Source organism: Rhea americana, unplaced genomic scaffold (genome assembly GCF_003343005.1).
Source record: "Rhea americana isolate MKP2758 unplaced genomic scaffold, rheAme1 scaffold_90, whole genome shotgun sequence".
Taxonomy (NCBI): Eukaryota; Metazoa; Chordata; class Aves; order Rheiformes; family Rheidae; genus Rhea; species Rhea americana.
This window is the reverse complement of record NW_028187089.1, coordinates 2,418,866-2,443,749: the sequence shown is the minus strand read 5'-3', so window position 1 is coordinate 2,443,749 and position 24,884 is coordinate 2,418,866. Positions and strand designations below refer to the sequence as shown.

At 48.8% G+C, this 24,884-nt stretch overlaps 2 protein-coding genes across 11 annotated transcripts; one reads left to right on the top strand and one right to left on the bottom strand.

The window, feature by feature from the left end:
* Positions 1–6: 6 nt before the first annotated feature.
* LOC146584704 (HEPACAM family member 2-like) lies at positions 7–7,963 on the top strand. Its single transcript, XM_085324323.1, has 6 exons — positions 7–139; positions 1,038–1,367; positions 2,708–2,977; positions 3,358–3,417; positions 4,788–4,839; positions 5,523–7,963. The coding sequence occupies exons 1-6, from the start codon at positions 67–69 to the stop codon at positions 5,533–5,535; spliced, it is 798 nt and encodes a 265-aa protein (XP_085180449.1). The 5' UTR covers positions 7–66; the 3' UTR covers positions 5,536–7,963.
* Positions 7,964–9,045: 1,082 nt separating this feature from the next.
* On the bottom strand, positions 9,046–24,884 carry LOC146584703 (cell adhesion molecule CEACAM15-like). Of its 10 annotated transcripts, XM_085324319.1 has the most exons (12): positions 23,990–24,884; positions 22,962–23,100; positions 20,336–20,479; positions 18,886–19,227; positions 17,071–17,340; positions 16,616–16,732; positions 15,410–15,511; positions 14,451–14,573; positions 14,133–14,228; positions 13,739–13,831; positions 12,458–12,534; positions 11,043–11,240 (listed from the first exon to the last, which is right to left on the bottom strand). In XM_085324319.1, exons 3-12 carry the CDS (start codon positions 20,367–20,369, stop codon positions 11,208–11,210), a joined length of 1,287 nt encoding a protein of 428 aa, XP_085180445.1. In that variant the 5' UTR covers positions 20,370–20,479; positions 22,962–23,100; positions 23,990–24,884; the 3' UTR covers positions 11,043–11,207. The 10 variants fall into 10 exon arrangements, 6 of the variants coding, with proteins under 6 accessions (XP_085180444.1, XP_085180445.1, XP_085180446.1 ...); XM_085324320.1 differs by lacking the exon at positions 22,962–23,100; XR_014898155.1 differs by lacking the exons at positions 11,043–11,240; positions 20,336–20,479; positions 22,962–23,100; positions 23,990–24,884 and adding exons at positions 9,046–9,621; positions 10,788–11,036 and having other exon boundaries at positions 18,886–20,285.

Genomic DNA, 24,884 nt, shown 5'->3' with positions numbered 1-24,884 from the left:
GGCGGGGGCTCCTCCCGGCGGGGCCCGGCCCGCGGCCGCTGACGCGCGTGTGCCGCTTCCCCGCAGATGTGCGCGTGCTGCCTGCTGGTGCTGCTGGCGTGGGGACCCGGCGCCGCGGGAGCCCCGAGCGCCATCACAGGCAAGTGGCCGGCGGCGGCGGCGGCGGCGGCGGCGCGGGCCCCGCTCCGCCCTCTCGTTCGCCGGGCGGCGGGCGCGCCTGGAGCTCGGCTGCCGCCTTGGAGGCCGGTTCCGTGCCGGAGGGGCTCGGGGCAGGCGGGCGAAGCGGCCGCTGGCCCTGTTAGCCGACGCCCTCGGGGGGCCTGGCCGAGGGGAGCGGGCTCTGCGGCTCGCGCCTGCAAAAATCCCTCCCTGGCTCCTTTTTTAAAAAGGGAAAATTTTAAGGCAAGWCCTAGCCGCGGGCTCACAGACTTCTGCCCTCTCAAAGCCTGGCTTTTCCATAAACGGCAGCTTTTAGGGGATGAGCGGGAAGGGCCTTCTGGGTTTTCCTGGCCTTTATTTGAATTCCTTGCTGCTGGCAGGATCCATGAGTGAAGTGCTGATGCTTGGTGAAAGCTTGTTTAGTTCAGATGCGGCTGCTTTTGTGGAGTGAGGGCTCGAGAGAGGGTCCTCCAGGCGTGAGCTTTCTGCTTTAATGCCGCCTGGGAGCGGAGCGCTCTGCAGAAACGCCTAGGAGTGGAAACCGTGAGACTTCCAGGTGCAAACGTAGAGCTGTGTAAATACCCACGCAAGTTGATTTTGAAGTCAAGCAAGCAATTTTTTTTCATGTCCGGGATGCGAAGGAAACTTGCAGGCAGCTGCTGAGGCCTTCTGCTTTTCTGTGTTGCTGCTTAAAGCCAGACCAGCTCAGCTCATCACGGAAAGAGCTAAGCCCGCGCCACTCCGTAGGAGAGCTGAGCCAGGGAGCCTTTCGGTGTTCAGAACTAGCTGCCTGGCTGATGCTGTTAGAATAATGTCAATATTCTTCTAGTAATAGCAATAGACCTGTAACTTTTTAATAACTCTGTTTTGTTTGCCAGCGCAAACACTTGCTCCTTGTTACTCTGCTGACCTAAAGCCAACGTCGGAGAGGCTCGTCTCCGCAGTCAGCTGCACCGTGCTTTTGGCGGTACCACCGCTGAACGCCAGTACGGTTGTGTCCTGGGAATATAAAAACGGCCCTCATGAAGAAGTCATCCTAAAGTATTTCCTCAATAAACCTGTAAATATTGCTTCTTCTTACAAAAACCGCACAAAGTTCAATGAAACGGATTTCTCTCTGCAAATGGTGCTGCAGCTGGGAGACAGTGGAACGTACCGTTTTAGAACAGAGTCACAGGAAACGGACTGGTTCCAACTGGAAGTTATTGGTGAGTGACCATGATAATTTGGATAGTGACTCCATTACCTCGGTTTTTTATGTTAACTCTACCAAACTTTTGAAAAGCCAGCAGTGTGTGTTACCAGTCCGTCAAAGGGGCAGAAGTATGTTCTGTGAGTGCCTTGCCTGCCGCCTATGAGCGAGGAGGCCTCTGCAGTTCTGCCAGCTGGGGTAGGGCATAATAGGGAATTTCTCTGATTCTGGTGGAGCATTTCACTCCAGGCAGGATGGAGCCTGTTGACGACGTTTCTGTTGAGCTGCATTCCACTCTTCTGTGCTGGCTAGAATTAGCTTTAAAAGCAGGGGCTTTTTTTCTGCTGCTTTGATTTAAGAATAACCAGTTCAAATCGTATACGGTAATCGCCTCCTCTCCATTCCTTGAGCCCCAGACCTCTGGCTTTTGCCTTAAAATGTGATACGTGCAGGACAGTCTGCTGAAAAGATACTACTGCTGTATTCTGAGGGCAGTAAAAGTCTAGTCTGTGACTCTTTTTTTTATCTGCTAGCACTTTTGGAAAACAGTTACCCGCTTTTGGGTGGGTAGCTGCTTTGTGCTTTGCGAACAGCACCATATTATAACAGCAGATCTAGGTGGAGCGAAGTGGAGTCTCTAGAAGAGTGTGCAGGTGCCAGCAAAGAGCTGTTATGTTTAGAGGTTTTCTTTGGGCCCTGTGGGCTGGGCAGAGGTTGGTAAGACTGAAGGGACAGTCGAACATCATCTTTCTATCCGCCCTCAGTGTTTACAGTAGCCAAACAAACCTTGGGAAGGGAGTCCTGGAAGTGCAAGTGGATGCTGATCTAGATTCACTTTCACACAGAATCACAATTATCCATCTCACCGTTTCTCTCTCAAATCTGCTCGTGTTTTCCGCTGAGCAGAAGTCTTCCCTCAGGGAGTCCTCTCCTCGCATGTGAGCTGCCTTACAGGCGCAAACAGTTCGCAGTGGTCCGCAACAGAGGGAAATTGTTCGGATGTCCTGTGCGGAGAAGGGGAAGTTTTGCCTGCATGCTAGAGTCTGACCATGTGAGGTGTGCAGGTGAAAGCGCATAGGAGTTGCTGGATATGTTGCTGGGTCTGTAGTATGTGGAAATGTACTCAAGCTGATTTGAGCTGATGCAGATGCATAGTATGGGGTTCATGAAAATGCTTGGGCCTGTGCAGAGCCCCAGGTTCCCTTTGAACTTGGGGACATTCACATCAGATAGAAGCAGCTCTAGGCTTGCAACCTCTATGAAGCAGTAGTTTGAATAGTGGGGTAGGAAGGTGCTCTCGTTTCGACATCAAGAAACTGAGCAGCTGAATCCTGACTGTTGTTCTGTCTCTCCCAGAACCGCTTCCTGCGCCAAAAATTGTGGGCAACTCCTCTGTGAAAGCAGGAGGCAGCACTAAACTAGTCTGCAACATCACAGAAGGGAAGGCAGACTCCTACTGGTGGAAGAAGAATGGGGAGCCGCTGCTCGGGAGTGACCATTTTCAGTTTGTTCAGAATAACACTTTGCAAATCGTTGAAGCGACAATGAACGACAGTGGCTACTATGCTTGTGTGGTTCGCAACAAAGTGAGCCAGAATGAAACCTCTTTTCTGCTTCGTGTTCAGAGTAAGTGGGTGCTTCCTCCTGGTATTTGGGAAGGGAAACGTAGGAAATAACCAAGCAACCAGCCCAGTTCTGTGAGAACATCTCAAGTTTAAAGCATCCTCCCAAAAAAGAAAAAGTCACCTCCTCTGTTGGAAGCATTTTGCAGATTTCCCCTCTATGAGTCCCCCATGACTCCTTAGCCCCAAACACAACCCTCAGCTCCCAGCATTAGCGGAAATGGACAGTGGGAATAGTGGGGCTTGGAAGGGCAAATGCCATCTGTGTTCCCTGTATTACCTTGCACTGAGTGTAGCTGTCCTGTGGCAGGTTTTTGCTTGAAGGGTGTGGGTAGGAAGTAAATTCAGTCTGGCTACAAAGCATACGAGTTGTCTCTTTTTCAGATGCTGCAAACATGGTCTTACCTGTGATGATGGCATGTGTTGTTGCTGGCTCTCTAATAGGTGAGTGTGGTGATTCACTTTTTACTCTGACTTTTTGGCTTACTGCATTATCACTGACGGGTGCCATGGCAGATACTGCAAGCAAGAAGGGATGGGGTGAGTGAAAGCGGGGTGGGGGTGTCTGTGCTGACTGATGCAATGCGTGGTGGCTGTGCACCTGGGTTTCCCCACCTAGGCACCCTGCAGGGAGGTGGCTGGTGCTTTGTCACTGCTGTCATTTAAAGCAGGACATCCCCAGCCAGAGAAGGATAGGCTAGGGCAAAGTTTGTGTGGGAAGGAGCAGCTTTCACTCCCTGTGCTGCAGTCTCTGCAGTATAGTGGGTCTAGGTGAGTCCCTGTATTGGGACTACTGTGGGAGGATACAGCTTTTCTAATAAAAACCTTCCTGTGCTCCCTCATTTTTCTCTGGAAACAAATAATTTTGTTGCCACGGTTTCCGGCCCTCCATTTCCTTCCTTTGCCTCCCTGCTCTGGGCATGGGAGGGGGGATTATCATGAGAAACTTTCCTGTATGTCCAGAACAGATATGATACTACATTTTACCTTCCTAATCTGGGCAGAACTCCCTCTGAAGTCTCATGGACTCTGACTGGCTGATGGATGTCCCAAATCTCTTTTAGGGTAAAGCAGTTTAGGACCCTCAATGTGAACTGCTGTTGTTTTCTGCCCACAGAAGGGAAACGTGCTTCCTGGCTCCATGGGCTTGTTTTTCTTCCTTTTTTGGAGCTGGAGAATGTTTTTTTTTGGGCTTATCTCCAGTCCATAGTAAAGTGGGGATTTTAATTCTAAGATTGCTAACTGCAAACTTGAAAAAGGTGAATTGCACAAGTCAGGACCTGAGAAAAGAATCCTCTGGCTTGAAATAGAAGTAAGAAGTTCTCTGTAGCTGATGTGATTTTTTTTTTTTCTTTTTATATTGGATTAAATTTTCGATTTTTGTGTGATCACCTCAAACATTGTGTAGGTACTAGGAAAACTGACCTGAGCGCGTCTGCTCTCACCTCACACCTGCTCGCACGTGGCCAGAATTGGTGTCTGACTGTTCCCTGGTCTTTGGCTGGGGGGGATGCCAGTTTAAAGGTAAAGACAAGCACGTTTCTGCAGGTCTCTGTAGAGATGAGCACGAGGTTCCTCAAGACAACAGCTGAATACCAACCAGCCACCTACAGGCAGTAAGGTGACTGTGTCAGGCACACTGACTCCTGTGTCAGGGAGTGTTGACAGTCGCTCCTTGGCTTCCTGTTTGAAGTTTCCTGGTTGAGTGTTGCTACCCAAAAGGAAGAGGCACCTGCTCCTTCCTCCTTTGGGAAGTGATATCTAACAACCATCTGTGGAATGTTTAATGGAGCCAACGAATGGTTTGTTCCCAGGTGTCCTTGTCTGGTGTAGAAGGAGGGGCCGCTTCCGTCACTGTGTCCGTAGGTAAGATGCCTTGAGCCTCTTTTGCCATACCTGCTCCTCCATTCATAGCTACAAGCCAAAATCTACCTTGGCTATAACTGAATAATCTTGACAAGCTGAAGGTCTGAAGGGATCCTTGGCTAACCTGTGTCCATAGCCACAGATCCACAGAACTGTAAGGAAACAGCCAGATGGATACAGTTAAATGCAGATGCTGTGGATGGGACAGGCCCTTGCACAGACAAGGGAGAGAGTTGAGGAGGGCCTATTCTCTCACTTTTCATGTAGTGTCGAACCTCTCAGCCCTTTCATTCTCTAAAGATGCCCCTTGTGGACAGATCTCTGTACTGGCAGACCTTACAGCTGGGCAAAACAGGAATACAGGCATATTGGCCCAAGGAGAGCTGTAAGTGGAGCTACTGTTCATGAGCCACAGCTTCTGCCCTTGGCCATTTAGTCCTTTTCCTCTGAGGCTGAGCAGAGCAAGAGTCCAGGTGGTAAGCAGAAATACCAGTGTGGTAGCACTCCACTACCACAAGAGAGCCTATAATATCCTGCCAGAGCAGAGCAGCATCTTCTGAGGCCTCAGAGAGGGTCTACTAGGCAGCATATTGCCTGTGAATAATGGGTGGTGTCCACGTACCAGAGGATGGGAGTGGGACCTGGCTTAGTACTCCATGGAAACCTGTCTTCTCTCATTGCAGGTGGAGGGCCTGAGTGACTGCACCTTGCTCCCTTCCTCTTGAGTAGGTGATCCTGCCTAGGGAGCACTGGACATCTGCCATCGTGAACAGTGGTCTGATGCTGTCCCAGTCTCTTCTGGACTTATTAATTGTTCAAGCTGCTAAAGCCCACAGATACTTGCAGGACTTGTTTTACAAACGACACTGGCCTGGACTCCATCTGCATTGTCCTGTCTTTCACAAGGCTTCTTGCCCATCTTTAGGGGAGATGGGCATGGCCTTCTCTGGAGCACTGTCTGCTGCTTTGCTCCGTGCTTCCTTTCCTGTCATGGCTTTCTCCAAAGGCTGTGAGGGCACTTCGAGAAGGGCTGATGGTTGTGGATAGAGCGACTATCCCGGCTGGGCAAACGTGTGGCTCTGGAGCCTGCTAGGGAATAGCTGCAGGTGCTCTGCTACTCTGTGTTGGGAGACTCAATGGGACTTGAACTTCCTCACTGTGGTCTCAATACCTCCTGGTGTGCTGCTGTTTTGGGGCACTTAGGGACTTGCTGGGTTGTCTCAAGGCTGAGACCATAGGGCTTATTTTGTGTTTGACCTTTGGAGGGAGGAGAAAAGGCAGGTTTTTGCTATCATGTGCACTAAGGAGACCGGGAGATGAGTAGAGTTGGTTGAAGTCCACAGAGGATGGAGGGGTGGCATGTTAAAGAATGAGACATACAGCATAGTTTTGTTTTGAAAAACAAACCCAAAGAATTTCCCACAACCAACTGCTTTAGAGCAGCAGTGCAGCCTGGCATGTGCATAAGAGACGTAGATATGCTCTCAAGCCGGTCTCCCCTGTTCCCTCAGCTTTGGACTTGGGAAGGATCTAAGGATGTGCCCTCATCTTCTGAGTGTTAGCCCATGGGTTGTAGTTGTGATGGTACAAGCTTGTTCCTCCCTTTTAATGCTCCTGCAGGAGCTGGTGGTTGTGATCTGAGTTGATACATCCAGGGGCAACCCTTCTTTCCAGCCCCAAATTCCTGTCTGTGTCCTTTCCTCATGCTCCTTCTGTGGAGCTCTCCTGGGCTTTACTTATAAAAATGATTGTTATAACTGAAATTACTTAGGGGTATAGCCTTTCTGTCTCAGCACTGACATCTTCACCCTGGAGAAAACTGGATGCTTTCCTGGGAGCACTAGGTCGTGTTAAGTGCCTTTCTGAATGTCAAGCTGGGGAGATTGCACCCATCTTTTGATCTGACAGGTAGTCCCACCAAGCCCAGAACCCCCCTGAGCTGGTCTCCAAGCCCTCGGTGGGGTCAGCCATTCTGCGTACTGTAGCCTAGGTGCCTTCTCTCCTAGACTAAGGCAGCTGATGGGTTGAGGACCTCTTTCCTCTTGGCCTGCAGGCAAGAGGAACAGGTCCTTCTTAGTGGCTTCCAGGCTCTGCCGTGGGGTCACTGGACGAGCCTGGTGTTCCTGTGTACAGTTTCTCTAGCTCCTTCAGAGATAGAATTCAGCTCTACATAGCCAGAGGAAGAGAGCTTCCCCAGCAGAAAAATACCTCAGTTTGGCTTCTAGCAGAGAAAGCAGAGTTGTCCTGGCCTTGTCCCATTCACTTGCTGCAAGGAAGGAGACAGGAGAGTTGAGCTGTGCTTTCTTCGGTGTTTTGTTCATTTAGATGTTCTTTTTCTCCTGGTTATTGTGATTGGGTTTTGAAGGCAATTTCTGAACATTTAGCATTGTCCAAGGAAAACACTAAAGTAGTCAGCAAATGGAGAAAGATGAGGGTTAATTTTACTGTGGTTTGTTTTACCTGTAGACCATAACTCACTTCTACAGAAAAGGGCATTCCTAGCTACCTGGAAGCTCTTGAGTCTCACACTCTCTTCAGAATTCTGCCCTCTCTTTGGAGAAGAGTTGACCTATTGACTATTCCTGGGAAAATCCTTTGAAATGCAAGTTAAAGCTGATATGCACAAAAGCAAAATTTCTGTGAAGTTGGTTTAGAAAAAATAAAAAAAGTTGGAAATTGTTTGTTTGTATTTGAAGAGTTCTGGTCACATTTGTGCCTTTTACTCTGAGAGAATAAACTTAATTCATGACTTGACTTTTTTGGGCTCTACCTGCTTTGACACTACTCCAGTGCACTAGCCCGAAAAAGGATATAGCTGAGTCCTGTGTGCATGAGCCCCAGGGAAATAATAAATACATGAAAGGACCTGGCAACAGAGTGCCATCTCTCAGCCTGTAATTATGTTACAATTAAATTATTAAAGGAAGTGAAGCAGATTGCATGGATTAAAACAAATTTGGTTTTAAGCTGTAATATGGATTGTTCCCTGTTTTACTTGCGAACAAATACAGTCAAATGTTTGACAAAATACATTTTTTTTGACTTTTTTGAGAATTGTCTGTAAATCATTCTAGACAAGTTGTTTTTTAATGGGCTTTTACTGCTAATAAAAGTGCATACGTTATTCCAGTGTATATTGTGATCTTCAGATATGGGAAATAAATCACCCTCCAGTATCTAAAGCCTGCAGAAACCGCAGCAGGCTAGGAGCATGCACATGAGAGGAGGGACAACCATAGCATCAGGTAGGGAATGGTTTGTTATAACTGTGTATTTTTTTTCTCTTTGCCTTTAACTTTGAAAAGGCCTGATTCGTTTCTGCATATGGTATACAAGAAAACTGGTACGACAGAGGTACCAAATGCAGAGATTTGTAAGGAATTGTAGTCCTGAGCTTGGCAGTTTGTATGTGTACATTTTACTTCGCTCCCTGTTGCAGGGAGCCAGGGTTCCTGCACAGGCTACAGAATGAACCGGTGGGTTGCACCTCATGGCAGAAGATGACATGCAGCCACCTGTCCAAACGGCGCTGCTTCCCGCTGCAGCATGCCCAAGGTGGTGGGTGCTGGCTACGCTGTTCTGCAGCGGTCGTGTTATCTGCGTCCTCTGCCTTGTTTGGGCAGCTTCGCTCCTTCCGTGAGGAGCCCGGAGTTTGGGATGTTCTTACAGCAAATGGCTTTGGGGTGAATTTTAAATAGCTCGATGCAGATAAGCAACCAATATGATTTTGCCATTTGTATATATAGGCCTTTCAAACCCTTGTAAAAGATGTCGCTGCTCAATTAGTTTAAGCAGGAGAGGTTCAGGGTACTTCCAAGAACTGCTGGCTCACCGCTCACCTCAGAGGCAGGAAAGTATTTACGAGGCTGCGGCCAGGAGCCTGCTTTTGCCCCTGTACGTATCAACCAAGCACAACTCCACAGGCAGAAAAGCTGTTAAGTCCCGTGTCTCTCAAGTGCCGCAAGGCAGTGTGCCATTTGTCCGGAGCCTTGATCCCGGAACGGAGCTTCTGCCTTGAATGTGGCGCCCGGAGCAGAGCAGGCAGCTTGTGGTAAGCACCGCTCTGGCCTGGGTGGGCTGCTGGGGCCTTCTCTGCCCTAGAGACATACTTTCCCTTGGGGAACACACGGGTTTGCTGTAATGCAGCGCATTGGTTTTAATTTTGAACACTTTTATTGCTCCTCTTGATCAGCATCCTAAACAAGCTGTGCTTTACTGGCATTTTATTTTCGACCAGGGCATTATGCTGGTGAAGCACTGAGACTTCATACAGATTTTTGTGGGTTTATGACTGCTTCTAGTAGCAACTTTGAGCCGAGTAGTTGCTCACTGAGGCTTAAATGCCACCCAGGGGCCAGCCCTATCCTCTGGGAGCCTAGGGAGGGGGGGGCTTCGCTGTTTGGGCTTTTATTCAAGCTGCTCATGGCCCCAGGAGCCCCGTTTCAGTTCAGCTCACCCCTGGGTTTTCCATCCTGGCTGCTCCGCCGCAGCTGGACTCTGGCTGTATCGGTGCTGCRAAGTGATCCCCTGTGCCCTAAATGCAACAGGGGGCAGAGCTGCGAGGGAGGGTGCTGGATCCAGCCAGACGTGCGTCCGCGGGGCTGGGCGATGCCCGCGGGGCGGCGGCGGCGGTAGTTCGCAAGTCTCGTTTAAAGAGCTGGCTGCAGTTGCGTGCACGCATCGATCTCTGATGCAGCCGCAAGATCTCGATGTGGCTTTATTCTAGGCTCTGCAGCCCCCCTCACTGCTCAGTGGCTGGGAACAAAAAACAAGTCTTACAGGCTGCAATGTAAAGAAAAACAACTTGTTTTTAAAACAGCATTCATCTTTCATCAAAAGCAAGGGGAAACTGAGGGCTGGGTGGGGTAGAGGCAGCTGTGGCCACAGACCACAGGGAGCAAGTGCCAACTGCACCAAATGCAAACGTGGCTCACCAAAGCTGGTCAAACTTGCCATGCAGGGACCAGCCCCAGATCAGCGTGTAAATACAGGTTAGTGAGTAAGACAGAGCACTCCTTCGTGTTAGGAAGCAGGATGRGGATACAAATGGGAGTCCCCAAATTAAATATATTTATTAGAGCAGCTGTAATGAAGAGATGAAAGGAGCAGTGGATGGTTATTTCTCAGTTTTCACAGATGAACACTTTTCACAGCAGACCTCCCAGACACAGACTTAAAAAAAAAAAAAAAAAAAAAACCAGAACGTGCCTCAACTCCAGTTAAAAATAGTAAACCCCAGAAAGGGCAGAGACAGCTGAAGGCCACATCACGAATGCAAGGTCAATTAGGTGGCACTTGGATGGGAAAGCCTCACCTTTGCCTTGCTGTTCACAGCTCCACTCCACGTGCAGCTCTACTCTTCATCTCTTTCCTAACCCTAACCTTATCACTAACTGCCACATAGGCCAGAGCCGACCAGGCCCATTGCTGTCTTAAATGGAGAACATGTCCTGGCAGCAATATTGCTGCAGCCTCACATGTCCTTTGCCTTGCTCTTCACAGCTCCAATCTAGTTCAGGAATGCTTTAAAATAAGAAACCCCACCTAAGACAGCCAGTAAGGCATAGACCGTGATGGAGCTGTCTTTCCTCATCGTCCACCCCAAAAGCTAGTTATTCTTCCCAAAGCAASAAATTTGGAGCGTGGTGTCGAGGACATCAGAAGCGAGGTAGCGCAGGAAGCTGCAGCATGCATGTGCAACAACACTGAAGTCACGTGTGGGCAGCGCTCTGCTGCAGCTGAAACCGGGCAAAGTTAAAGCTTCAGGAGCAAAAGCACGGGGAGGGCAATGCAGGCAGCAGAGTCTCAGCAGCACTTGGGGAATGTGATACTAAAACTAACCGGGAAGGCAGCGGAAGCTGGCAGCCGAAGACTAAATCAGTTTTAGTTAAGAGTGAAACTATTTTTGCGGCARTGGAGGTCAGGGCCGGGGGTGGTAGGAAACGTACCAGGTGTGACCTGGAGCCATGGTGARGCGACCAGAGTGGTAACATTTTATGAAGTGCTTTTACAAAAACATTGCCTAGATAGTGCTAGGGTACAACAGCAGCTTACAGATGCCTTGTTATAAATGGCATTTTTCCAGCTCCCTGGGGCTCCTTCCTGCTGCCAGGGGTGTGTGAGCAGAGCTTTCTGGCTGTTGGACGGATGACTTCATATTCCTCTTCCTGATTTTGTCCTCAGAGTTCTTCCTGTACCTGCAAAAAAACCCACACAGGACTGTACCCTCCGTGCTTGCCCTGCGATGGTTCCAGCTTCATCTGTGGAGGTGTCCAGCCCAGCCATGGAGGATGCGGCCAGCCGGCCAGTTCTGGCGACTAGCTGGTAGCAAGATGCTTGGTCAAGCAGCTGCCTCAACAAGCGCTTGCTCATCTGGCCATGCACAGATGCTGCCATGTCCTCTGGAGGTATAAAATGGATTTAGAGTTTGAGTAACAATTAGGAGCTTTTAAGTCAAAGCGTAAAGCGCCAAATAGCCCACGCACACGCCTGTGAGGCGGACAACATCCTGTGGCTGGCTGTCCCTGTYGTGGAGCTAACACCTCCAGGCACACAGTTACTCTCATCTCAAATGTCCCAGTCCCTCAAATCASCCCCAGATGTTGGCCTGGACCCTCCGCAACACCACCCCCCACCAGCGGTGGAGCAGGGCCCCAGCTGCGTGTGCGCGAGCGCTGCCGAAACGTGGGGATGCTGGCATCGCTCTCCAGGCTGATCCCTAGTCTGCGGTCAGCTGCTGGCAACACTGCGCACTTCGACTTTGCACACTGAATAAGCAGTGGGAGGACAACTCAACCAGGTAAAGAGGAGTCCCCCTAACCCCCCCAAAGCCTTCTTGCATTTCCAGAGAAAGGAGGCAGTCCATAACACAGAGGAAGGCGCACCAGCGGCAAGTTGGCCTCAGAGYGGAGGGGTTGAGCACCGGTGAGGCTGGTGCCGAAGGGAGGAGAGGTTTCTCTAAAACAGAGCTGGGACGGGGAGCATGAAGTGAGTAGCGGAGGTGTGATCGTTTAGAGCCGAGTTTTGATTAAGGGACCTATGGGTTTCTTTCATGTCTTATTTGTAACTCTGCGTAGTTGTTCCCGTGCTGGTGTGGTAGAAGAGCACAGGTCATGCTTATATCATTCTTATCTAAAAAATAAATTATCAGGCAGTTCCTCTCTCAGGGAGAGCAACCCTGAGAACTGGCATACTTGGGATGTTCCTCCAGGCACCTGCCCAAAAGGGCAACTGAGCACATGTCCGCAGAACCAGTACAGGCAGCTGAAACTGCAGGACTCAGCAGAAGCAGCAATGCTGTCCACTGAGCAGCAGACCCCAAGAAAGCTCCTTAGCACACAGCAGGATCAAAGTGGTGCACTTGAACCTGTAGGTCCCATAGGACCGAGCTGAACTGCTACCTCTGGTTTTGTGCCCACCCAAAGCTGCCCAAATGAGGACAAAACCAATACTGTTCTGCAGGAAGACAGATGGACCCTCCCTTGCAAGTATTTCCAGCTACAGCTACCAGAGGAGCTGAACTAAGTTCATCAAGAGTTTAACACAAAGTAAGTAACACAGATTTGCAATAACTAGGAAAGCAGAAATTCAAAATGGCTGGTTAATAGCAGTGAGTTACCAAGGTTGCCATGCGCTCTGTGACACAGACGACCTGCACATTTTCCATCTTCCTCTCCTTCTTTACACTCTTGTGATCTGCAAATAAAGGAGAAGCCAAATAGCTCTTGCCACTTAGGTTCCCCAAAACAGTCAGGCATTTTAGTCAGCACCTCACACTTTATGAGACATGTGAAGGAAATCTGGCTGCAGAGAGAAATGGAAATTGGAGCCTTTCACTTGGGCTAAACTCCTGTTTCCGAAACTCGGAGATCCTTGTTTTGGAAGAACAGTAGAAAGGAGAACAAGAACGAAGCAAGGAGAATGGACTTCTGTCTACAGACACCTTCCTTGCTTGCAAGCTGCCTCAACTGGCTCAACATGACTCTAAACTGGCTCCTTTGGGGTTTACTGATTCTATGCAGTGTTTTCTATATTTCAGGCTGTGAAATGCACAGAAATGCACTCTGTGGAGGTATAACAACCTCCTCTCAATCTTCTGAAGGGTCCTCCTTCCCCTGAGAAGCTACAGGTGATGCCAAGGGCTAAGCTAGCACTTTCAGGAAGCCTGAAAGTGGTACAGGGTGCATGTTACTCTTCAGGCTGGTAGGAAGGCAGGCACTGCTGCTGATCTCCTGAGTGAGGAGGAGGGCAGAAGAGGGTCTTCTGAAAGGACTGGGATGTCCCCTAAGACTGAGATACCACATAGCTTGTGCAGGGGAAGACAAATGCAACTGCTAATCATGTGAGCGAGGAGATTCTTGTGGAAAGGCTACAGAAACCAGAAACTTCCAAAGATCTGGGAAAACACAAGTGACGTGGAAAAGCCTTCTTGATCTCTTCCCTCCCACCCCAAACACTACTGTAGCTGAGATTTTTGGAATGGAGTATGGCTATTGCCAGGGAAAGCAACAGCAGGTGCTCTGGAGAAGCAACTCGCTTTCCAGAAACTCCTACTTGAGCATCTGTGGGCAAAACAACGGTGTTGGCAAGGACTGGCAGATAGAGAGCAGTGCCCTACTGTGCCTTTCCTAAAAGGCTGGACATCAAACTACCATTGGCGCTGGGTCCTCAGCTGCTTTAGACAGTCCCACTCTCAGCAGAGTCAAAAACCTTAAAAAAAAATCTTTAAAACTGAAAGCATCTTTCCTCATGATCCCCTGACAGGCTTTGATCACTACCAGCATGGCTGGAACAGGGGAAGGATGACAGCTCAGAGTAAGCATCTGGCTTATTCTGCAAATGGCCAGAGCAGTTAATTATGATCACGCAAATGCTGGAAGGAAATCATGGGGCTACGCACACCATAGGAAGACGACCAGCGGCATGAACAGGGCTACCGCAGCAGTAAGGATGAAGATGAGCATCAGATTAATGGGCTCCGAGCAGCCTCGCTCTGCAGAAGAGAAAGTGAAACTGGTCAGTGTTTGGCCCTTTGGTCAACATCCCTCTTGAATGCTTACATGATGTGAATTTAATTCAGAGTCTTCCTATGAAACAAAGAGAAAACTCCCTGAGCCACCACCACAAAAGACTTTGTTAACTCCAACAAAGCTTAGGTTTGCCTTCTTGCAAGGCCAGCTGTGCAAAGTCATGGCATGAGGCTCAGGCCTGCCAATCCCTCCCAGGTATTCCACCGCTCTCCACAACAAAGGTGAGCAAGGGAAGGAGCAATATAAACCTGGGCCACCCCTTACCATGGAGCTGTTGGATATTTTGGAGCAGGAGGCTGGTGAACAGCACAAGGACGATCACTGCTGTGGGGGCTGCAGTGTTCAGGATGACGCAGTACCCTAGAAGAGGGGAAAACTCCTGACAGATGAGACAGAAATGCATAAGGGGGGCAATCTTATGCTCAGAGGAGCTGAGCTTTGGTAAGCAGGCAAGCAAGCCATGGCCAATGGCTCCAGAGAGATGCGCACCAGGTCTCCCCTGGCAGTGAAGAATTACGGTTTACTCATAGACACTTAACAGGCCTCTTCTGTTGGGGGTTTAGCTCCTAAAGAACAACTCACATTTTTTGGTCTTGAAATAGATGAGAGCTGCTGGTCTGCACACCAGTGTTACTGTTTGGAGGACAGTCGTCATTATTGTAGCAAAGAGGAAAAGCCCGAGCAGTATGAAGGCAGCAGAAGGACCTGTGGGAGGCAGAGTTGAACCAGAATGTAAGACTGAAATGTTTTTTCTGGCTGAGGCAGTAGTCTGAGAAAGAGATGGGAGAAGTTTGCTTCTCAGTGATCTCATAAGACACCACTGTGCCTTTAGCACGGGATCTGTTGCTCAGTGCTGTATGGCGGAATTTGCCTGGGCATCGGGAACAGGACTGCAGAGAAGTGTCTTACGACTTAGGGATGCGGCTGCCAGCAGCACTGGCTCAGCGCTGCTGGCCCAGGGAACTATATCCTACACTTAGTAACAGTTTTATCCCAGGTGCTGATTGCAAGCAGCATTTTTTATAAATGATACCTACAGGTAGCGTGCAGATAGCACCTTTCTTTCAACAGAGAGCAGGCAGAAGGTCCAAGTGTTACAGTTTTTTTTTTTCATTTGTTTGTCTTAATATCTGTTTGCAGCGTATTATTTAGTATCCATAAGATGACAGCTAGGTAGCCTTAGCCTAGAACAGGGAAGGCCTGGCTAAGAAGTACTTGGATATGCTGACCAGTTTTAGAACAGCCAGGCTTCAGATTATTCATCCAAGGTTCCTCAAGGACTGCTGGAAGTGGTTTCAAAGCCACTTTTTCATCTTCGAGAAGCCCCAGAGACAGGATAGCAGTACTCGAAGAGTGCCAAAAGACCAATGAAGCACTCAGGTTTTAAAAGAGCAGAGAGGAGACAGAGCAGTGAACTCTAACTTCAGTTTCTCTAAATCACATACCACCAGATCGAAGATGCTACCTTGAAAACAAAGATGAGAAACCAAACTACTAAAATCCAAATCAGATTAAGTGAAGGAGTCACAGTGAGATCCTACCTTCTTGTTGCACCCAGAAAATAGAGGTGGTGAGCAGGAGAAGAGAGGAGACACACACCAGTCCTTGGATGCACAGAGTCATCCATCTCCTCACTTTCTTTCCTAGGAAAAAGGCAAATGCACCCTAGTGAGAACGCATAACCACACAAGCAGCAGAAATGGTGCAGCCTGCAAAGGGAAGGTAAACGTGAAGTGCAGGTTTTCTTTGTACAGAATTTAATCCTTATGAGATTAAAAATAAAACACCAAACCAAAGAGAAAACCTGGTGAACTTCAGAGTGCTCTGACTTCAAAGCAGCCATGAGAAATCAGCCAGATTTGGGATTGTTCCATTCTGAATCAGACATCAATTCCATCTAGTAAGACAGACTTTACAACACATCTGCCCAGTTTCTGCCTCCTATAATAACCTGACAAGTGCTGGATTTCCTCTGGAGATCCCTTTTATTGGGAAAGGTCCACATGGTACAAGTCCTTGTCATATACTGCAGGCATGGAGAACCCTCCGAAAAGACTATCCTCAAAAGCGAGAGCTAACACCACAGCCTTCAAATGTCAGCAGCATAATATTAGGAGACAAACACACGTGGGACAACTTTCCTGCCAGTTGGAGGATGCCCTCCTCTGTTCTCCAGATAGCTTCTGCTGTTCTTGGGACTATTCCTGGTGGTCAGAAGAGCATATTAGCTAAGAGGACTTGCAGTTATGTCTTTAGGTTTGTTTTCTGTTGACCAGTACGCATGTTGTTACTGAAGTACTCATTTTAACCTGTAAGATCCTTGGAATATGGATGTAAAGCAGCACCTTCTGGGGGAAGGCTCTTTCCATGTAGGCTTTGATAATTTCTAAGCCCTGTGCTTTTTATTTCTTCCTAAGAATGTCCAAGGGACAGGAGAGGAATGATTTCTTCATTTGATAACGTGGTATTTTTGAGTGGCTCCACTTTACAAAAAGCCATTTGAGATGAATTATTTCTAGGAAGTTTGATTTCCTTTGCAAACTACAAAAATGTAAGAAGGAACACATGAACAGAGTACATCTCTTCATGCTACTGAAGCATCACAGACTGAAGAAGGAAGACAGGAGAGAAGGTTTTGGCTAAGGCTTTCTGCCATTGCCTGTCCTGTTCCTCTGTAAAGAGAAAAGGGTTTAGTTTGGGAAACTCAGGTGCCAGCCTGCATACTGGGGCCCAGATCTGACACTTACCAAATCCTTGCTTATCTGGCTGACAGAGCAGGACAATGAAGTCTACCACAGACCCCGCAGCAAACATCAGCGCAGCAGCAGCCATTATCTGAGCATAGCGTAGAGGACGTGGGAGACCTGCAATGCAGAGAGCAGTAAAATCCCACTGCTGAGGATGGCTCAGAAACACAGAGAGGCTGTGGGTATCTCAGGAAACTGCAAAATGCTGGGAAACCTGTGGGAAGCCTCCTGGGTCTTCCTTGCTTGGGAATGCCCATGAGCGACAGTCGCACTCTGCTGGGACAGGGCAGAAAAAGTGCTGGCAAGCGAAACTTGCTGCCTGGACAGGGAAAAGGGAGACCAGGCCTGGTGTGGCATGTAAATGCACAAAGTGATTCAGAGATCGCTGCCAGAGTCATGAGCACAAGCTAGCCGACRTTAAATGCATCAGCCAACTGTCAGGGAGCAACACTAACCCACTACAGTCAGGTTCAGCACTGCTTCCTTCCAGCTTATCTCATTGCTGACATTGCAGGAGTAGGAGCCGCAGTCTGCCTTYTCCCCTTTTGCAATCCGCAGCACAGTGTTGTTTTCAGAGAGCTGRTAGCATCTTTCTAGGGGGAGAAGATGTCCCTCCTTCTTCCAAGAGATGACATCCACTCTTCCTTTCGGCAGGACGCAGACCAACTCRATGGGTGAACCTGCCAGGCTTGAACTGTATTGGAGCTCAGGCTGGGGCACAGGCTCTGAAAAAAGAGATTACAGAGTGGCAGTACTCCCAAGAGTGTGAGGCTTCCTTTTTATTGCCTTTCTTTGTAACTCAGATGTTTACAGTTAGCCCTTACTGAGCTCTATAAGTGCCCAGCCCTGCAGGGAGCTAGCAGGCTCTTCCTTTTCTGTTTATACCCTAGCTTGCTCAGTACCCCAGTCAAATCTGAAGGGAGAGAAGATATTGCAGCAGCWGGGCAACATCTGCCAAGTTCACAGCGGAAAGTGAACTCTTGGCCCTTGCTGCCGAGCTACCCCAGGATGGACACTACCAGCCCACACGGCCCTCAGAGATCAGGCATGGCTTTCTGGGCCCAGGGATACGGACCCAAAAGAGCTGTGAGTTGCAGCTGCWCTGAAAAGTGATAACAGGGACTTTCCAGAAACTGTCTGCCAGGAGTGTCCTAGGAGGAAAGAGCTGTTTCCACACAGGCAGTGACAGCTGGGAGGAAGAGGGTGGGTCAGAGAAGCAATGTGGCACTGCCCAGCTGCCTGAATTTAAGCTGGTCAAACTCCTAATGGGTCAAAGCACAGAGAAGCAAGCCTTGTGTGCTGAATGTCCTTACGGTGTGCAAAAGGAGAGCTGCCTCACTGCCTCGGCACTGCACCAGTCAGGTCTGCTATTAACTACATCAGGACTTCCACTTAATAGCAATAGCATGCTCATTAGGTCCTTCTTCCCTGGGCAGGATGTCCTACGTGCGGCATGCTCACGTAGCAATGCTGAACTCTGTGAAAGGGCAATTCAAAACAGGCCAAACTCTCAATTCTTTTTACCTCTCAGGTAAGTTCAGAGACCAAGAAAGGAAAAACTTGTATGAAGAAAGAAGGTCTACAGACACTCAAGACCTGTAGTTACGCTGGGGATCTCCTGTGCATGTTAGCAGGGGGCCATGGGAGAGCTCATGATTAGTAACGGCTATGTGACAGATGCGCCCTCCTGTGAAGAGTGTCCGTAAGTCTGGCTAACCTCACCACCTCTGATCCTGAAGAGGTAAGGATAGTGATTTGTAAGGCAGGAACTCATCCAGTGATTGCCTACTGAGGAGCTTCTCGACCATCTTAACACATTTGACTTATTGATAGCTTCCAACTTCCTCAAACTATTACTGTCACAATTGTTTTGCTTATCAAATTTGAGCAGAAATCCCCTCTCTGAAGGGATTTTTATGACATTTACTTTCCTGTTCATGATAAAATAATTAGATAAAAATAGAGCTGAAGATGAAAACCTAACCTGGGCCAGAATGTGCCTTCTCATCTCATTCACTCTGGGATGAAGGCACCATGAACCTCTATGTCTCAAAAAGGAAACTCAGTCCACATCCTGACTGAGTCTCTAAAAACCCTCTAGCATTTCCTAGCAACTCTTTTAGGGTCTTCAGTCTGTGTCCTTCAAGGCAGTGATGAAACCAGAAAATCCTCTCTATTCTAGTTACTGTTCCTCATAAGTGGACTCTTCTGTCATACCAACTGTAAAATCTTTGTCCACGAAAGCCATCTTCTCAACACGTTTGACTTACTGATAACTTCAAGCAAAGTTGTCCTAGCTTTATCCTGCACCAGGTCAACTGTTGCTTTATAGACTCCATTGTCCATCTCTCSTAGCTTTGACAAGAGAAGGGAGCCATTCTCTGGATAGAAAATCACTCTGCCTTGGTAAGCCGGGTAGATAGTTGGAGACTGTGAATCTGCGTAGTACTGCAGGATGAATTCAGAACTGGTGTTTTTTATGTGTTCCCACTCAATGATGTTTGCGTTCTTGGTATCTGGCGCACACAACAGCACAGAGGATCCTTCGGCTACACCTCTTCTTTCTGTGATTTCCACTGCTGCACAAGTCCATTGCAAAATTAAAAATAGGTCTGAGGAGAGAAGAGATGCCAGAGAAGGATAAGTTAGTGGTGAAATACAAGCCAAAGGGCAATTTTTGCACAAGGTCTCAAGTGTTTTTCTGAAGCATTTTATACCACACATCTGACTTCTTTCCTCCTTTTTTATGAGAAAAACTGTAAAATGTTTGTGCACATGTTATGTAGATGCTTGTTAGCTGGTTAAGATGCTTCCTTGACCTTTGGAATGAAACCAATGGGAATCTTAGACCCACATATTAACACACTTACTGGCATTTCTGAGTCACACAACAGCTCTGTGGTGCAAATGCCAGGCAAATGAGCTGCTCTTGATACTCAGAGAAATCAGAAAAAGGCTCTCACAAAAGGGCATTTGTATTGAAAATGTTTTCTATTTTCCACCAACGAACAGATGGGAAAATGAAGCTAATGTGGAGATCATTCTGTAAGCGTGACCCTTGGCTATACCAAATGGAGGCATGTATATCCTGCTGCAGAACTGCTGGCATAAAAAGCCTCGGTGAGCAAAAAGTCACATCCACCAGCTCCAGCCCCCAAACCTGCCTGAGCTATTATTCTGGAGCTGCTTTGGGTTAGACTGGTTGCTAAAGAGGTACTGAAAAGAAAGCTCTGGTCTGAGCATGGAGGAAAGATGAAGGAGAGGAGGCTTGGAGACACTCGCAGGAGGGTACCAGGGGATACATTATGGTCAGAGAGTAGAGAAGGAAACTGTGGTGGCCTTGGAGAGACTCTCAGGAAAGCAATCCTTAGGCATGCAATAGAGGACCACTGCCTCATAAGAGGTGGCAGTAATATTCAGGGACTGTCATGCTGAAGCATTTGAGATCACTGGGAGGGAGGCACCTGCCCTGTGCAGCCTGCCAGGCTGTAACCCTCAGCGAGGAAGCTATGGATGGCTCCCTGGGGCCCATGTCAGAGAACTGAAGCAAAGAGAGCACAGAAATGCTGGAAACGGGTGCTCTCAAACTCCCCAGGATCCAGTAGAGCAGGAGGGCTGCTCTGCAGTACCTGGTGTGCGGCACAGTCTGAACAAGGGATGTGTGAAATGCACTCACCGCACAAGCGCCCCTCTGAACCGGGGCACCGGCCTCGTACTCACAGCCTGCAACAGCCGAGTGGAGCGGTGTCGACATGGTGGAGACTCACGGGCACGTTCAAAGCAGCACGAGGAACTGCAGCATGGACGAACACATTCGGTAGCGACCYGCTCCGGAGAGGGCCGTGGTAGGCATGACAGGCTGGCCTGCGAACAACACCAAGAAAAGCTCCCTCAGCATCTGCCCCACAGCGCTGGTGTTTGATGGTGACAAAGACCTGTGTGGGAGTAGCAGTTATTCAGAGGARGGCACGTGCATTTGGCGGCTTTCTGCACGCCTTCTCCCACGCTCCCAGCACCTGCAACTGCAACTTTCAGAATCACAGAATGAGTAAGCCTGGAAGGGACCTCTGGTGTTCATCTAGTCCAACCCTCCTGCTCAAGCAGGGTCACCTAGAGCATGTTAGACAGGGCTGCATCCAGGCAGGTTTTGAGTATCTCCAGAGATGGAGACTCCAYAACCTCTCTGAGCAACCTTWCAACGCTAACATGTACAGCCCTGCCTCATCCTTGTAGGATCCATGTACGGACCCCCGGCCAYGAAATCGCCCGTTCCTGTTTGCATTAGAAACAAGATGGGGGCTGATAGAGGGAAAGGCGCTGATGTGGCCTCTTCTCCTGCAGAGGTGAGGAGCTGCAGTTGGGCTGAGTCTGGTTCAATGAACCATTACGTGCCAGCAGCATCCAGATTTTTGCCGTAGGCACCCACAAACAGCAGATTAGCATCTGAAAGGAAAGGCATTACAGCGGCTTGTGCTTCTAAACCTCAGGTTTAAAATAGAAAGCACACTTAGAACAAAAGAAAAAAATAATCACTCCAAACCCCAACAGACATAGTTTTAAGTTGTGTGAGAAGTAGGCAAATGCTAAATCTCACAAACTAGCCCAGCTCTAGGCTTGCAAAGCCCGAACTGMAAAGCAATTCATGGAGAATCCTCCCAAGTGCTCCAAACTGCAGCTGCCAAATAGGAAGCAGCACAAACATGCCCGACGCAAGCTGCTCGCCCAGGATCAGCCCAGGAGCTACGTCCCGCCTCCAAGAGTGGCCAAAACCCCAGGGAAGAGAATAAAGTTTTATTTGGCTCTGCAACTGTGACCTACAGCCCAGCGACGTCTCCGCAGTCAGAAGCATTCACAGCATGTCCAGCTGCTGCAGGCATTAGCGCTGCAGTTACATACGTACAGTTTTCTGTTTGAATATATTGCCTTCAGCACCTAGGCTCCATGTGYGACTTCAGTGGAGCCTTAATTGCTTGGACAGTGTTTTGCAATTAACTCTTCGTTATGGTGTTCCTAGGTCAGCAGGTATTTGGAGTATATGAAAAAAATGGTAATTTATGTTGTGGCATTTTTTCATGTTTTATTTGTTCATTAGCCAAAAGGTCAATTGGTGGTGGAAAAAAAAATAAAATTAGGAAATTGTCTTCTTTCCCTCTGCAAAACACCTGTTGATGCACAAATACCCTTTTGACTGTTTTCTCTGGTAGACTCACATGCAGCTGTTTGGGCAGGAAATGACTTTGGCTTTTTACGGGAAATTAAGAGTTATGTTTTATTTTATAGGTTACAAGGAGCTTAGAACAACAGTTGTGGAGAAACCAGATGCCATTTAAGATCCGCAGCGATGGAGAAATTTCTTTTTTCCAAACAAATCCAGATCTGTGTGGAAATGCCTTTTCCAGGCAGTGCAATTGGGCTCAACRGTCTCTGGCACACCGCTGCTTGGCTCCCACTTCCCTCTAATAACCGCTACGGTTATTTATGTCATTTAGCTTGTACATAGACATTCTTGACAAAAATCTAAAAAATAACAGGCACACAGCAAATCAACATTTAATTCACAATTCCTGTTACTCCAAGCTTCCGAGAGACCTAAAGTCTAGCTCCTCTTTTTACTCTGTGCCTTGCTGCTGGGGAATATTGAATTTGGGAATTTACACCAAGCGTAACGTAGGTAAATACTTTGCAGGCTGAGAAAAGGCCAACAGGAAGAACTTCTTTCCATGGGGGTGCGGTGGTATTTTCAAAAGCTTGTAACTGTAACAGCGATAGGAATCAGACCCACAAGGACTCCAGTGCTTAGGCCTATGAACCTTCCCCGGTCCGTGGCATTTCGTCTGTGTTTTGTTGTCTCTGGTATTTATGAAATCCCTATGGAAAAACCTAAAAGCGGGGGCACAAASAGCAACACCAGACTGCCGGTATTTTGAAAAGGGCCTTGTTTAAGGAATATTTGGTAGCCTTCACTACAAAGTGTTTATTGTGTCCGCTGCTCGTTGGCTACAGGAAACGCACCACATGCTTTTCAGACCGGCCTTCAACAGTRACGGCTTTTGTATCTGATGTTTTCCAGCTGCTAAAAGAGCTTGTTAGATTGCTTATATTACCAGGGCCTCAGATATCTGCATAAACATGCTCTTTTTTTCCCGCACAATTCATCAGAACGAGGAGGAGGACGTGTGGCCCCACACAGCACGGGAGAGGGGGCTCCAAAAGCCTCTCTGAGAGGGGCTTAGGGAGGCAGCAACGCCTGGGCGCCACGTCGGTCAGCGATGCGCCCCGAGATGCTGCGCCTGCCTCCTGTGCGGGTTTGCAGGCAGCTCGGAGCCCGACAGCGTCTAAAACGAACCTGGAAAAAACCGGGGCTTTGCGGAAGGCAAGCAGAAGCAGCGGCCACCCGAGAAGAGCACCCGAGCGATCAGCAGGAGCACGTGTGTTCCTGACTTCTTCGGCTCTGTTATCGTCCCGCAGGCAGCCACGTCGCCGTGCTGAGAAAATAAAGATTAGAAACACCAAGACAAGGCGTGTTCACTATCACAGCTTGCCAGGCGCCAGCGGGGAGCTCCCAGAYCACACGTGCTCCAGATACGGGCCCTTAAGGCGGCCTGGCCCCGTGCAAGATGGGGCCGYTCGGACACTGAATTTTTCTGGGAGCAGGTAAACTAAACAAGCGATGCAACTGGGCTTCTACAGCAGGGTCTGCATCCTCCAAAACAACACATCAGTTCGAGTGAGAGATCTTTAAAGGCAGCCCTGAGTGTATTTTCCTCTGATCTTCTGCACTGGTAATATTATAGTAGGAAGAAATKAAACTATTGTAGCCGGAAGAAAGGAAAGGTATGGGAGATTTGCAAGGACATGCATCAGCTCCCATCCCAGGGAGTTGCATGCTCCCAGGGAGCATGCAACACCCCCCCCCCACACACACACAGCTGGTGGTACTGGTTGGCACAGTCCGGTCCTTTGGTAAGGATGTAACAGAAACGCTGCAGGCCAAAACCAGGGGTGTCAAAATTGGGTTGCAGTACAGGTTTTGCATGTGCACATGCTCCTTCTGCTCTTATATTTGAAAGCCCTTACTGCAAGTCTTACAGCAAAATTATTGAGAATGGTCTATAAACTTTCCAGACCAGGAAAAAAAAAAAAAAAAAAAACTTAACAAAAAAAAAAAAAAAAAAAAAAAAAAAAAGGATAACGCTTATCATCCTACAGCTTCACAAGATTAAATATCAGATTAGCAAATATGAAACCTCACTCTGAGAGAAGCCTAAATCTACTCTCCCCTCCTCCCCCCATTGTCTGCTCGAGCATGGTAAAAAGAGGAATGCCTGGTGGCACTGATGAAAAACACAGGAAAAAATGGAAAATGCTACTCACCAGTAATGATCACCACTGAAGAAAGAAAAAATATATTCAGACAAAAAGCCTGTCTTCCGTAAGCAGCAGGATTGTGAAGCCGTGCTGTTTTCCACCAGAATGCAAAATTTGACAACCTCTCCTTTTAAGTTCACAGCAAGCTAACCTTGTAGCAAAAGCGAGAATAGCCGAAATGAAATCAGCCGGTGTGCCAGCTATTTTGAGAAAAGCAGATTTACATGCCAGTTTGAGTAACCGGGAAGTCCTCTCTCCTCCGAAATGCAGACGTTCTTTGCACGTTATGATCAGGACAGACAAATGAAGCGCAGCAGCAAAGATGGAGAGTTCAGGGGTAGCAAGTATCCAAAAGCACGTGTGTCAAAGCCCTCCACCGCGACCAGGAGCGCYGTGACGAGCTCCTCCACGGGCAACGGGATTTCAGCCAGCCTGCTCCGAGCAGTGGACTCAGGAGGCCACGGCTGGAAAACTGGCAGCAAACGGAAATGATCTCTGAGCAGCGCTGTAAGCGGGTGGCGGAGCGGGAGGGGGGGGGGAGCGGGACGTCGGAGGGCGCGAACAGCGAGGGAAAGAGGGACGGAAGAGGGGGAGTGATGTTTACGACCTGCATGAACACCACCAGAAGGGCTTGCTCAGTTTCCCAGTCCTGTTGCCTGCAAATATTTACTTAATCCATCGAGAGCAGCGTGGGGGCCACCTAGAAGGAGCCGGGAGGGGAGTGCCGAGCCTCCCACGGGGAGCGCAGCTCGCGCGGCCCCCTGCCCCCCGCCGGGCCCGCTCGCTCGCTCACCCACTCGCGGAGCCCCGTCGCGGCGGCGCTGGCTGCGCGCTCCTCGCCCCGCAGCCAAAACAGATCTTTCAGCCGCAGAGCGGAGCCGGCTCCTTACGGGACGGGCGG